The sequence below is a fragment of the Argentina anserina genome, chromosome 5 (genome assembly GCF_933775445.1).
Source record: "Argentina anserina chromosome 5, drPotAnse1.1, whole genome shotgun sequence".
NCBI classification, from domain to species: domain Eukaryota; kingdom Viridiplantae; phylum Streptophyta; class Magnoliopsida; order Rosales; family Rosaceae; genus Argentina; species Argentina anserina.
The window spans coordinates 20,870,060-20,883,353 of record NC_065876.1 but is presented as its reverse complement, the minus strand read 5'-3'; the positions used below and the strand labels follow the sequence as shown (position 1 = coordinate 20,883,353).

At 37.9% G+C, this 13,294-nt stretch overlaps 2 protein-coding genes across 3 annotated transcripts; one reads left to right on the top strand and one right to left on the bottom strand.

Annotated features, from left to right (window-relative positions):
• Positions 1 to 1,661: 1,661 nt before the first annotated feature.
• Positions 1,662 to 6,364, bottom strand: LOC126794394 (uncharacterized). The gene is made up of 7 exons (XM_050521103.1): positions 5,769 to 6,364; positions 5,538 to 5,681; positions 4,166 to 4,238; positions 3,144 to 3,249; positions 2,954 to 3,050; positions 2,073 to 2,168; positions 1,662 to 1,988 (listed from the first exon to the last, which is right to left on the bottom strand). Exons 1-7 carry the CDS (start codon positions 6,354 to 6,356, stop codon positions 1,833 to 1,835), a joined length of 1,260 nt encoding a protein of 419 aa, XP_050377060.1. The 5' UTR covers positions 6,357 to 6,364; the 3' UTR covers positions 1,662 to 1,832.
• Positions 6,365 to 8,297: 1,933 nt separating this feature from the next.
• LOC126794025 (chloroplastic group IIB intron splicing facilitator CRS2-B, chloroplastic-like) lies at positions 8,298 to 12,537 on the top strand. 2 transcript variants are annotated; one of them, XR_007672106.1, is made up of 10 exons: positions 8,298 to 8,630; positions 8,724 to 8,940; positions 9,037 to 9,121; positions 9,230 to 9,297; positions 10,194 to 10,244; positions 10,337 to 10,410; positions 11,374 to 11,432; positions 11,504 to 11,580; positions 12,022 to 12,199; positions 12,328 to 12,537. XR_007672106.1 is itself a non-coding variant. In XM_050520668.1 (9 exons), the coding sequence occupies exons 1-9, from the start codon at positions 8,542 to 8,544 to the stop codon at positions 12,136 to 12,138; spliced, it is 837 nt and encodes a 278-aa protein (XP_050376625.1). In that variant the 5' UTR covers positions 8,298 to 8,541; the 3' UTR covers positions 12,139 to 12,311. The 2 variants fall into 2 exon arrangements, 1 of the variants encoding a protein (XP_050376625.1); XM_050520668.1 differs by lacking the exon at positions 12,328 to 12,537 and having other exon boundaries at positions 12,022 to 12,311.
• The last annotated feature ends 757 nt before the right edge of the window (positions 12,538 to 13,294 follow it).

Below are 13,294 nucleotides of genomic sequence, written 5' to 3'. Positions count from 1 at the left end.
ATAATCAGTGTCGACTTCAGCGACAATGCAGAGGGCAACCAGGAATCCGACCTAGGCGCAAGAGCCAAGATTTGCAGGGCCAAATCCTCCTACGGAGTCGGAATCCCAGGTTTAAGGGAAGATGAAAGCACGCCCAAACGAACACAGAAGTCGAGGTAGATCGAGTATTTGGTCCATACTGTTGAAATTCAAGTAATCCACCAGCCCCGGATCGTGGGAACAGCGCAAGGTCTCTTGGAGAATGACGGTAAGCCCCAAAATATGGAGCCCTTTTTTGTGAAACTTTTTCTGGCATACCACAAGTGTGCATAGGGCTTTGGAATAATGCATCGCATGGATTTCGACTAAGGTGACTCGATCTAATCATGTGGTTTGAATATGAAGTTCCAAAACGATGGAAGAATGCTCACGCTTTGTGTTATGCATGAATAATTAAGGGCATTAATCAAGTTTCCAGTAAATATTAATATCCAGTTCAAATGCTTCGTGATAAGCACAGTTTTTGCCTTCTTGGGAAGCCTACTTTGAGCATTATTTATACTTGCTCGATGATTGTTCTGACCAGGTCTTGAGCTCAGGTTGTGGTCCCACATCGTATATGCATATGGATTGCGGGAAAGCTCACTTGAAAGACTTCGATATAGGTTCAGATTGTGACGTTCCAGCTTTCAGCAACTGTTTTGCACAATGTGAACTTCCGTTGCGGTTCATGGTCATATGAATCACTAAGACCCGTTTACTTATGGGGTAATGGGAATTATTCAATCAGGTTTCATTCTCATTCCCTGATAAAGTGGTGTTTACTAACACCGAAGAGGAATCAGAATTATGTGGGACCCATTACTAAACCTTGAATGATTTCTCATTTCTCATTCTGGAAGAGGGGTATGTAGTATACTTGTTTCTTTGGAATCAATGTGTAATTCCAAAACTAACCATGACCCAATCTATCACATTTTATACAAGGATACATTTTATACAATGTCAATCACTCATTTTCCCTCTCATTCTCATTCTTTCTTGTTCACATTCCTCCTTAACCCCATTCCTTCTTAATCCCATTCAAGTTTAATAAACGCCCATTGAGTATCAGTACTTCAGAATCCTTAACTTGTTTCCTCCATGTCTCGGTTGCTCCTCAAAGTACCTATAAAAATTATAAAGTTAAAACTTAAAATAAAAAATGTGTAGGATAAATAAAATTATGGTCCGTTCGGTGTCTTGGTTGCGAGGGGCAACGTCGTTGGCTCTCACTTCTCAACAAACATCTACATGTTGGGCAGAGATACGGAAATTCATCAATTCAGGTTTGTATGGTGATCTAAAGTTCTTGATGAACTGTGACGAGGCACCGGTGCTTTTGGCAACCTCAGTTCTAGTTAGATGAGAGATTCTATCACCCGGCCGTTTCTCTCTCTCTCTCTCTCTCTCTCTCTCTCTCTCTTTTTGTCTTCTTCCGACTATTTGAATGCCACCCGAGGTTGATCAATCAACAGAAATGGAGAAGGCGTCGGACACTTGCTTGCATGGGATAATATGTCAATGTCATGAGCCACTCGGCCACCCCAATACGGTAATACCCTATTACCGAAAGTTTCTAAACACACTAATGATGGAATACACTTTCAATGCTTGCATCTATTTCTACAACACATTGTACAAACCTGCTATACAATTGCCATACTATATATTTATATAACTATGTTTAAACACTGTACTAGTGAATATTCTACAAAATTTTAAAAAAATTGACATGACATGATCTCCATTGTTCATATTAACAATGAAATAATATGCGTGTTAAGGCCAGCAGGGAATAATATGCATTTTGCTTACTGAGCTAAACCACTACCGATGAAGGGACTATCATCTTCGACTATTTGGTCAGCGGGATTGGACTTGGCCCACACAGCTGCATCTTTATATCCAAGCGAAAAAAGCCGGTCAAGTATATCATCTTCTGCTGGCTCCAGTGCCCAATTGAAAAGCTAGAAAGAGGAAAAAAAAATGGTTCATCATCTTATCCTCAAAACGGAAAGCTGATCGTTCAAATGTTTTAAGTACAAATTTACCTCTCGAGGGCTTGCCCTATCATCAGGATTACAATCTGGACTGATCCCGATTCCTTGTAAACCTAATCGACTAGCTGGGAAAGCACAAACACGAATCTGCGAACAGGAACATCAAGCAACCATGTAAAATTAACATGACAAAGCAATGCACCGAATCTGATGAAATCCTGCAAAATCCAGATTTCTGGCATCAAACAACATTTAGAAGTCTAATAGTGATTTTGGCATGCAAGCCAACTCGGATGGATGCTACTTATTTTACAAGTCACAGCTATTTTACTTGTTACATTTTTTTACTATATACCCCTAGAATTGTGAACTTTCAATGTTTTATAGGTATTCTAGTGTGCTGTAAGCATAATATCAAATTATCAATAGCCTGTTAAGACTGGTCTATGAACACATCTTTAATCCTTATTATTCAAAGATTAGAGTTTATCCTGGGTCCCTTGCCTAATTATCTAAATTCTAGTTTGTTTCCCTGCCTTTTTGTATAAGGTTCCAGTCTTATCAGCAAGACAGCAGCCTAAAACTCATCTTCTGCATAATTATGTACATTCATTACCTGATTTTATGAATACTATTGGTCCTTTGTTTTTATGCGGCACACATTCCAACAAAACTACTAACCAACATGAATTTTGAACAAAAATATAGTAAACCCCAGCGATGATGACGTATAAGAACTATTCAGAACATTCCCCCTAGGAAGGATGACAATTTCATTTAAAAATTATGTTATGAACAATAACTCCTTAAAAGCATGAATAATCAACTATGTGTCCGTGTTAATCCATGAATCACAAAAAAGAGCACAAACAGGTTAACAGGCCTAGCTGTATCGCAGTACATGTTCAAAAATGTTATTTGATGGTTCTTACCGTTTTTGCTGCAGATGTTGGTGGCATAAATAAGGTCAAGCCCCCATCAATACAAAGACGATTCCGGAACATTGTTGCTGGTCTTGGTGCTAAATATCTATAATGCAGTTTACTGTTAGTCCAACTTCATACATTGATTTATACAGCAGCCAAATTACTGCAAGACTAAAATGATATATACAAGAATCACCCTGGAATAAAGGAAGAAGTGAAAACTGCATTAATGAGATCTTCCTTGGAGTCAAACTGATCCACCAATAAACCTCTTGGTCTCCATAGGAGCTGTGTTACAGCAACTGCCACACCATTTTTAAAAAAGAAATATTATAAACAACAAAATGAAAGAAAAGAGTCATAAAGAAGCTGCACACATTTCTCATTTGACCAAAGATGCAAGAGTGCGGATCAAATTTCATTTTTACAAGATGATATCAATTCAGTAGCTAAAGTACCATACATGTATAGCCTCCCACATTCCTTTCAGACAGTCTTACAAAATTTCTTCGAACAGAGACAATTGACAACCATGTAGCACTAAATTAAAAGTTAACATATCCTATTTCAGATTTAAGTGGAAAAAACCTCAGGTTCAAATAGAAAAAAAACCTAGCTGTGAAATAGATGATCCATATCTTATAAAGAATGTCAGAGCAATGAACTTCAAATACCTTAAAATAACACAGTAAAAAAAGATCAGGACCATATTATACTCGGGAAACCTTACTAAAATTGTTACACCATATCTGGTAAATTATATGCATCGGACCATGGAAAAGAAGGGCTGGTTATCTAAGTAGTTCAAGAGCGGATAGTCGTTTGCATAGAGCTCAGTCCAGGTTCAAGACTTCAAGCTCTACAATTTTGTTGTATTTTCCTAGGCATCCAAAACTTTTTTTGTTTATCCAATTATTTAAAATAGGTTAGTGCTTATCATTTGGATCCACTGATCCAGCCAAAAAGTACAAATGCAGGAAAGTTTGTAAATAAACTTTCAGCAACAGTGGTCATCCGCAGCTTAAGAATATCTGTGTTTGTCAGAACTGTGTGATCATAGAACTGTCAGGACAGATCACCCAAATTACACATGGTAACAGCATAACGTAAATTACAGTTACTGCGTAAGGTAAATAACTATCCCTAATCTAGATATAATATCCAGAAATCTCAATAAGACATAACTGTTTTTGTTTTGGGCTCAAGGATATCACTTACCTCTAACCCTCCCATTAGACCTAGTATGAGCATCCTCGGGCAAGAACTTTTGAAGAACTTCTCGAAGAACAGCCTGCACAGGTATAATCCCCCAATTTAAGTGTTGCAGGACAGCTATAATAATGAACAAGAATAGATTAAGACTAGAAGAAGAAGAAGAAGAAGAAGAAGAAGAAGAAGAAGAAGAAGAAGAAGAAGAAGAAGAAGAAAAGAGAAAGAGAAGCAGGGAAAAAAAACATGATTTAGGAAAAAAAAAAGAATGAAAAAGAAGGGAAATAAAGAAGAATTAGGGATAATTATAAGGAACTGAAATTTGCAGTCCCCATCTTTCCTTTTTTAATAACAAAAAATTTGTTTTTAGTAATATGTGTTTTGTCTTTTTGCATAAGTTTAAACCAAAATTGGAAGGAGTGTGGATTGTAAATGAGGAGTGTAAATTTCACTCCCCTAAATATTGCAGTTCGATTGATAGGCCTGATGATATCCAATGAAAAGGGGACCTAAATGTATCAGTGTACAATGCACCAAAATAAGGAAACAATGTTATGCATCCCTCAGATGTATAAAAATAAACATGGATAAGAAATATGATTTCAATTTTTCCTCTATGCAAAAGTTTCTTTTTTCTGTTCCAATCAACAAGACAGAGACTTGATGGGTAGAAAATTTATCTGCAAAACTCATTTTGCTCACAAATATAAAAACACTGCATTATTGCATATCATCACTCTAAGAGTAACAACATGAACCAGTAGACACTTAAGACTAACTGGAACTGAAACCAGAACAGACCATTGATGATTTGATGTCAAATTTGTAGTTTTACAATCTCAACAAAGCTTCAGTCAGTGTGAGAGCAAACACGGCATATGTTTATAGCAGATTAAGGGTTTGTATTTATAAAACAGATAGTTGGCCACAAGTGGCATAACACTAGTTGGCTGTCATATTTGAATGAATACACAAAAACCCCTGACAAAATGAAGGACTAATCTAAGTTCATATGTGTCGATATCAGGCATCAGTAGTGAGATATAAAATATGTGCAAAGGCCAGGGTCGTCATTTTAACGGTATATAACTTTACAACAGCATTGAAATTAAAATTGTGTACTCAGTTCCTAATCCGAACATGAATTGAAACAAATGAATGCAATGAACTATCAAGAAAATAAAAAAAAGTTAAAAAAAACTATATCTTGACTATAGCTTAAATCACATATAGCTGTATCTTAGGTACATAATTATGTGACTCCTAGCATATTGACAACTGTAATTTACGTCACTCTGAAAAAAACAAAGTAGTTGAATGAGATTATCATGTCCGAAGTATATACACTATTATTCACTTCAGGTACAGAGTAGGAACCTACCCCAAGTCGAAAAGCCGTCCCCCTGTTCCGGCAATCTTCGGCCAGAATTTTAGTAGCTTGTAAGGCTTCTTCCATGCTTGCTCCAGAAGCAATCACAGCACAGACAATGGCACCTGCCGAGGAACCAGCTAATGGAGTGGTTTCCTGGGCAATGACAGACATTCTACTTGTCAATTCACTCCTACAGCCAATTGAATTTTACAACAAGATCACAGTCTAAGTAAATTGAACCTTGATATATCCATTCTCAATCAAGAACTGAGCAGCACCTAAATGATAAGGAAAAAGAAGCCCCGCAGCAGAGAAACTAAACCCGGGACTGGTGATCACGCGCCTCTCCTTCTCCGCCTCCACATCCTTCACGCGCTGCTCCCATACCACCCCAGGCTGAATCTCATCCTCCATCACCTTCGCAATTCTCTCATCCGAGAACTTCCTCGAGCTCTCAAACATAGCAACGGAGGCTCCGGCAGCCTCACGGTCCGGGCCTTCATTGCTCCGCTTGATGATCCTAGCCGCCAGGCCCAGGAACAGCTCCCCAGTCGCGACGGCAAACGACTTCTTCGTCGGAGGAGGAGGCGGAGCTGAGGCGGTTCGATTGGTGTCGGCGTCGGGGGAGGAGGAGTGGGGGAGAGAGGTCTTGAGCTTTACGGAGCGGAGAGGGAGGAGGGTGTAGCGGTTGATGAGATTAGGGTTGGGGCTAGGGTTAGGGTTAGGGTTAGGGAGAGAGAAGGGGTGAGGTTGAGGACGGAGGAGAGAGGAGTGAGGAGCCATCAGTGATGAACAAGAGGCTCCGGTTAGTTTTCTCAACAGTATCATCGGTTTTACGTCCCCTCTTCTCTTCTCTTCTCTCAGGTAGATCTTATTTATTTATTGTTTTTACTATTTATTTTTACTGTATATTTTTGTCTCTTTCTCATTTGAATTGGTTTAAGTTGTTGGAATGTTATGGGGAAAATATCTTATTCTTCTTCTTATCGTATGCAGACTTTGGCGGCAAGGAGAGCAACTTCAAACGGCAGCGATTTTGGCGGCCGGGTTTGCCGGGATCCATGCAGGTGACGGCTTTTAGGCTTTGAACCAAAACTTGTTTTGAATCACGTACCTAATCCTCCTTTAAGAAGTGGTGTTCCGATGAAAAAGCCGTGACTTAGAAATAAGATGAGTTTGTCTGCTGTGCAGCAGGGTATGGTATACACACACTTGTGTGTGGTGAGGGAGGAGTTTGATAAAATACACAGTGAGTGTGGGAGGATTGTTTGTGGATGAAAATGCTGCTGCATACCATGCAGCAACGTATAGTAGAATTCTCCAAATAGGATAACTTGCGATGTGATCGTGTGAAAATTAATGTTGCAGTTGGTAATAATGTTGCAACTGCAGATATGGTATTGTATCTTTCATAGTAATATATATAAATGACAAGATCGTAAGGCTTTGAAGTTTGATCAAAATTGTTGTGATCGTGATTCCAACATATGACCTAATATTATTTGTAGTATAAAATTGCGATTAATTAATATGAGTAATATAAACTCTTAAGTCATAGGGATGTGATTATAAGAATTTTGAGTTTGATCAAGTCAAGTCCTATATTATTTGTAAATCCTACTTTATTTTCGTAGACATAAAGAACGATGAATTTATGCTATTGTTATTTGTAAATTAGGTTGGTTCATGAAATATCAAGTGGTTAGGTTTCTTATTTTTCTCCTAAAAGGAACATCGAGTAGTTAGCAATAAATCTCAATCATCGAGAAATGACCAAACATACGTTTTTATGCCTTAGCCTATGTCAAGTGTCTACCTACATGGAGCAAGACCATGTCTAAGTGACTAGTGATCACCTGCCACTATACCAGACGGACACACCATGTGACCTACTCGAGCACCCGTACAGATATTAAGACGTTAAGTAAGATGTAAACGTGAGAATGAACATTATTACAGTACTGTAATTATTAAATGTTGTGGACAGTGAGACGACATAGAGGAGGAATACACTAAAGTTGTGTATGAGCGTAGGTATCCAGTTTGCCTCCAATCGTGGCAGCTACATTATCTTGATCTCCATTAGAGTTGCCTGCAACTACGAAAAGTGTCCGGCTCCTCAACTATGAAAAGGTCTCATATCACCCCACATGAGGTAATTCATTCAACCTTTCCCTCCATAAACTTACTGATTCCTGACTAGAGTATCGGAGAGAGTTAAAATTAGAACACGCCATCTGGTCTACCTTCTAGTGTTATTTTCTTTTTACTGGTCACAGTATGCAGCCAGAGATAAGATTAATTTGTTACCCCTAAAACATGAGTAAGAGCAAAAGTAATCTCGATACAATCCTTATGAATTTCTTAAAAAACTTTGTTGTACTAGCAAACCACATGGTTATAGGTTAGACTGTTTAATATAGTCATTCCAATAAGACGAAGTATAATGGAGGTTAGACTGTTGCCAAACAACGAAAATATCGATCAATGTGAAGATTAGCAAAGATGGAGTCCCTTGTTTTAACTTTTAATCTGACCTCTAAAAATTGTTCTCATAATTTTCAGAAGGGAAAATGACAAGCAGCACAAATTTCCTTTCCCAACCAAATCCGAGTCCCAACAATCTTCTTCTTTCCCAAAAATACCCATTCCTTGGCTGAGTTGGGAGAAAGGAGAGAGGGTTATTATAGTCAAGTTCCTTCCTTATACGTGTAGCCTTCACCTGCCGAAACCGCATCACCCCGCTCCTTCCCTTTTGGCTGAGTTGGGAGAAAGGAGAGAGAGAGAGAGAGATTCCCTTCATACTCAGTGAGACTTATAAAGATTTCATTGCCGAAAGATTCCTCAATTCCGGTTTCCATCGTGGGAACTTTGTCCGGGTTTTCGTTTGTTGGTTTTGGGCGATATTCAGGTACTCTGGGTGCTCTAATTTGTCGCAGAAAGCATAAAGAACCCATATAGAGCCCTCTCTCATTTTACCAGCTGCTATATTGTGGTTGGGTGAAGCCTACCCATGGCAGCAGTCTCTCTCTTCTCCTCTGCTACTAGTCTCCCCACCCTTTGGAGCTCGCCGCCTCGAACCCATGAAGCTCTCAGTACCCTGTAAGTGAAACCTCCTCTACTCTTTTTTTTGTCACCCGCACTTTTCTCCACAATTGTAATCTGATGTGTTTGTGTTTGGTTTTGGGCATGTAGGTCAATGTTTGATTCTGTTTCTTCCCAAATGTGTTGCATATCATACCCACGAAGGCCCCGGAGAACTCGGTTTCTGAACAAGTTTTCAGTTTCGGGAAGTGCTTCTGTACAAGCTTCCTTGCCGGAGGATGACGATAGATTTAAAGTGGAGTACACACCTTGGATGATTGTTGGATTGGGTAACCCTGGAAATAAGTACCATGGAACTAGGCACAATGTAATTATTCTCATTATGTGTATTTCTTTTTTGTTTTGTTTTCGAGTATGGGATATGCATATACTAAGCCTTTTTCCATGTGTTTATGGTACTCAGGTTGGTTTTGAGATGATAGACAGTATTTGCAGAACACAGGGCATTGTGATGAATACAATTCAGTCGAAGGCATTGGTTGGAATAGGTCGGTCTTCAGTACTATTTTCTTTGCTTTCTTCCTTGAAACTCTTTGCTTTCATACTCTCAAATGTGTTGGTGTTCATTCAGATTTTTTTGTGTGTGATCAGTACAGGTTCCATTGGAGAGGTACCAATTTTGGCGGTGAAGCCTCAAGCTTACATGAATTATAGTGGGGAAGCGGTGTGTTCGCATCATCTCTGTTTTCTCGTGTTAATTTAGGTTCATAACAATGTTATTATGTACGTTTGACTGTGTCTAATTGTATCATAACTGAAACTTGGGACGTCCAGAAGGGAATGAGTGGGTGCGCGTAACATTTTAATATCAGAGTCAGAGTCTTAAATTATTGTTGCAGTTAGTGGTTGACTGTATGACTCAGTAAACTTGAAAATGGTTTGTTATTGCTATGATTGTTTCTATTTTTCTCAATGCCATAATCAGTCTTTGTTACAGTGGGTTAGTACAAATGTTCAGGTCCCATGGTTTTCTTCCCTCATAATGGGTTAGGGTTTGTTTTCCTCAAAGTATCTGCCTAGCTATTTGCTGAATTTTCCTGTTCCTAAAGGTTGTAGATTTTCATAGGAGCTATAGTTTCAACCCTGGTCCAAGAATCTGGTTATGGGGATTTCTGAGTAGCCAAGAAAAAAAAAGGTTCAGATGGAGGGCTGGACCATTTAATGGCTGGGGGATATATAAATATTGCTGAAGTGGCTTCAAAGTGTTATAACTTAAAGCAGCACGAGCACTCACTATACATCTACAGAGGCCTAACCTTGCCATGTAGTACACCGAAGGCATTGTGTACAAATTCCAAAAACTTCCGAGAAATAGAAATTGTATCTAGTACACTTTAGGCATCATTTACAAAATCATGAAGCCTTGAGAAATGGAAATTATATCTTTGTTGTTGTATTCTGGATGATTAAAGTTCATCCTTATAACAATGTGTTTTTGCTTGTGCTGTTTATAATGATGGTGTGCGTTTATCCAATTATTTATGAGCTGTAATTGTGTATATCTCCTTTATATGATTTAAAATGGATTCTTTGTTACTTATTCTCTTTCTGGTTCTTAAGGTTGGACCACTTGCAGCATATTATCAAGTACCTCTACGCCATATATTATTGGTAGGCATTTATTATTTTGATCTTGATTTTTTAGACAACAATTTTAATCTTGATAATGATAATCATATCATACCCGGAATATGGAGTTGTAGGTTTATGATGAAATGAGCCTACCAAATGGTGTTCTCAGAATGCAGCCGAAAGGAGGGCATGGCTATCACAATGGGTATGTAACTATGTATGAACGGTGCTTAAATAGAATTCATGATCTTCAATTTGCTGAAGAATATTCACTGTTCACTTCTTAACTTTTAATTGAAGGAAGCCACATGGATTATTTTATTTATGACAGAATATATATATTTATTTGTCTGGTTAACCTGTAACTGTAATTTGAACATTTGAAAACTGACAACTTGCCAAAGAAAGTCTCTTCTGTGAAAATAATATTTTTCTGCTGCATCAGTAGATGTCTAGAGCTGCTAGATTAACTTCATGCTTGGGTCCTGAAGAACCCAATTTAAAGTTATACTATACTGTACCATCCATGTTTTGGACCCTGTATCCGTTTTATATGTTTAATATTATTTGCTCTATTTTTTGGTACTAGTTTAATCAATTCAATGAAAAAGATGAAATGCTGGGAAGGGGATTTAGGAAAAAAAAAAGTTGTACTTGGATGATTAAGAAAGGAAGAATATATTCCTTGGAGGATTGATCTGATTATGGATGTCCAGTGGATGGCATCTAAATTCTAAAGTAGTGCAAACGACTTCCAACCGTGTTTTCAAAGGAGCTAATTTTATTGCTAATTCGATAGTGGAAAGTAGTCATGCTCTAGGTCAAGCTGCTCAGGAGCATGTGTAGCCTCTTTCAGTTGCCTATGTTTTTTCTTTGGTCGCCTATGCCTAGTTGTACAAGGCGCTTCTTGTTTTAGTCCTTTTTAGTTTTGTTTGTCGAAACAAAAACAAAAAAACCACCTAGAGTTGTCTGTTTCATGTATCCTTCAAGAATTTCGCCTCTAAAGTCTTTAAGTTTTGGACATTTTCCTAGAAGAGAAATGGATAACGTTTGTAGGATCTGTGATATGCATTTTAAGCCACATTTTTCGCCAAAAGAAAAAGTTGCCCCATTTATCCCCTTGTTTCATATATCAATTAGTCAATGATTTAGTTTCTCCTTGTGACAGTGTGAAGAGTGTAGTTGGTCATCTAGATGGCTGCCGTGATTTTCCTCGCTTATGTATAGGTATGGTCCAAAGTTAATATTAATCATCTGCTTGCTTTTATTGGGTATTATAAACTGATATATGCATGCAGGTATTGGAAATCCACCTGGAACTATGGACATGAAAGCTTATCTTCTACAAAAATTTAGTACAGCAGAAAGACATCAGGTATATGATGGTTCCAACTATTTTGAGGTTTTGCACATTACTTGAAACATTCTTAGTAAAAACAAAAATTGATTTTTTTTACATCTAGTTTTTCTGTTATGGTTCCTGATCTCTGTTCTGAACTAGCCATTATCCTTCACCCTGGTAAATTATCAATAAGGTGAACTCTTTTGTTTAGGTCCTTTATAAGAAGAGCACTGTCTTTAAAAGCAATTCATCGGTGATGAATGCTTCATTAATTACACCGTCACAGGGAAATTTCAAATTTTTTGGTTGGCCTAGAGTCTGTTTGGCTATAAAGGTTATTTGGTCTCAATAAAATCTTGAACACCAATATATCGTACTGCATTTCAATGACTGAAATTTGACAAACAGTTCACTCAAAAAGGGTAAAGAACACCTTGTCCAATAATATCAGCTTTTGACTGCTTCTCTGAACAGATTGATGCAGCATTGAGTCAAGGCGTTGAGGCTGTGAAGACACTGGTGCTGAATGGATTTGACCCGAATATCACTAGCTTCAATTTGAGGCAAAAATACAAGTATCACCAAGTGTAATGTCGAATTTACAGAACAAAAGTCAATAGCACCTTGTAACATCCTTTATTTGAACCGGAAGGTCAGTTTTTTCTTGCACTGAATAGGTTAATCATTCTTCTAAAAAAACAAAGAAAAAAGAATAGGTTAATAATTGCAGATTTGCAGTAATGTAATTTATATTGTCTTATTATAGCTTATAATATGCAGGGAAAGAATACATTTTGAAACAACTTTGCTCCTCTGAGCTCTACTTCAGTAACTTGCGTATGTACAAGATTGGAAATAGTTTGTTCCAGAAGCTTGTGCTCTTTGTAGATGACTGATCATGTACATAGGGTTGCATCTTTTATACTATACATGTACTTAAAACTCTGTTTGATTCCTATAGACAACCATTTCAGATAGCAAGTGCTACAATCTGTATACTAGCTATGAAACAATTGGCTATCATATTCGTTGGTTTCTGAAGGTATGTCTCAAATTATCACTTGCAAAGGAAGTTCTAGTAACTTTATTGTGGCAGCTGTCGTAAATTAGATGGCCAACTGTTTTAGATTCTTGCCATGAACATCGATGGAAATCGATATAAATATTTGTACCATGTTCAACAGAGTTTTAGTTTGAATAATGTCAACCGACGAAAGGACCGGAGGCTTCTTGGTTACACATTTTTCTCAACTCTTGATCAAATTGCCTATGGTCATCTGTGTTGCGACTCATAAGAAGGTTGCAGACAGTTTAAAAGATTCAACACCCTCAGGTCTTTTTCTGACCATGCTGTCTAATCGACAAGCAAATAAGTTGAATGATAAAATTGTAATTCTAAGTTTGGTGGAGAGCAGGGGATTGAATCGCCCACTCGGACTCTTGGTCTCTAACACGTTGGCCATGTCCGAGTTTAGAAGTCGTTAAGCATTGCCTCCATTGATGAACGATGAAGATTAGCGTCAAGAATCTAAGTAATGATTTTTACAAGAATTAGAAGTGTATCACTTTCTTACATGTATTAAGCGCTAAGGTCTTTGAAAACCTAAGGAATTCAAGTGAATTGTTCCTAAGATCATTAGAGGTCCGGAGGTCACTGCAAACCCAAAACTAAGATTGTAATATTTTCAACCAAACTAGGAATTCAGCCTAGTTTCCGAGGGAGGGGATCAATTTATTCGTGGGGTAT

Bases quoted from the DNA above. Each gene is read 5' to 3' on its own strand.
- LOC126794394 (XM_050521103.1), bottom strand. From the start codon at position 6,356: ATGATACTGTTGAGAAAACTAACCGGAGCCTCTTGTTCATCACTGATG. The intron at 4,239-5,537 runs GTAGGTTCCTAC...ATACCTGTGCAG, and splicing joins GGACGGCTTTTCGACTTGGG to GCTGTTCTTCGAGAAGTTCT. The intron at 2,169-2,953 runs GTAAGAACCATC...TCCTGTTCGCAG, and splicing joins CAACATCTGCAGCAAAAACG to ATTCGTGTTTGTGCTTTCCC.
- LOC126794025 (XM_050520668.1), top strand. From the start codon at position 8,542: ATGGCAGCAGTCTCTCTCTTCTCCTCTGCTACTAGTCTCCCCACCCTT. The intron at 9,122-9,229 runs GTCGGTCTTCAG...TGATCAGTACAG, and splicing joins GAAGGCATTGGTTGGAATAG to GTTCCATTGGAGAGGTACCA. The intron at 10,245-10,336 runs GTAGGCATTTAT...ATGGAGTTGTAG, and splicing joins CTCTACGCCATATATTATTG to GTTTATGATGAAATGAGCCT.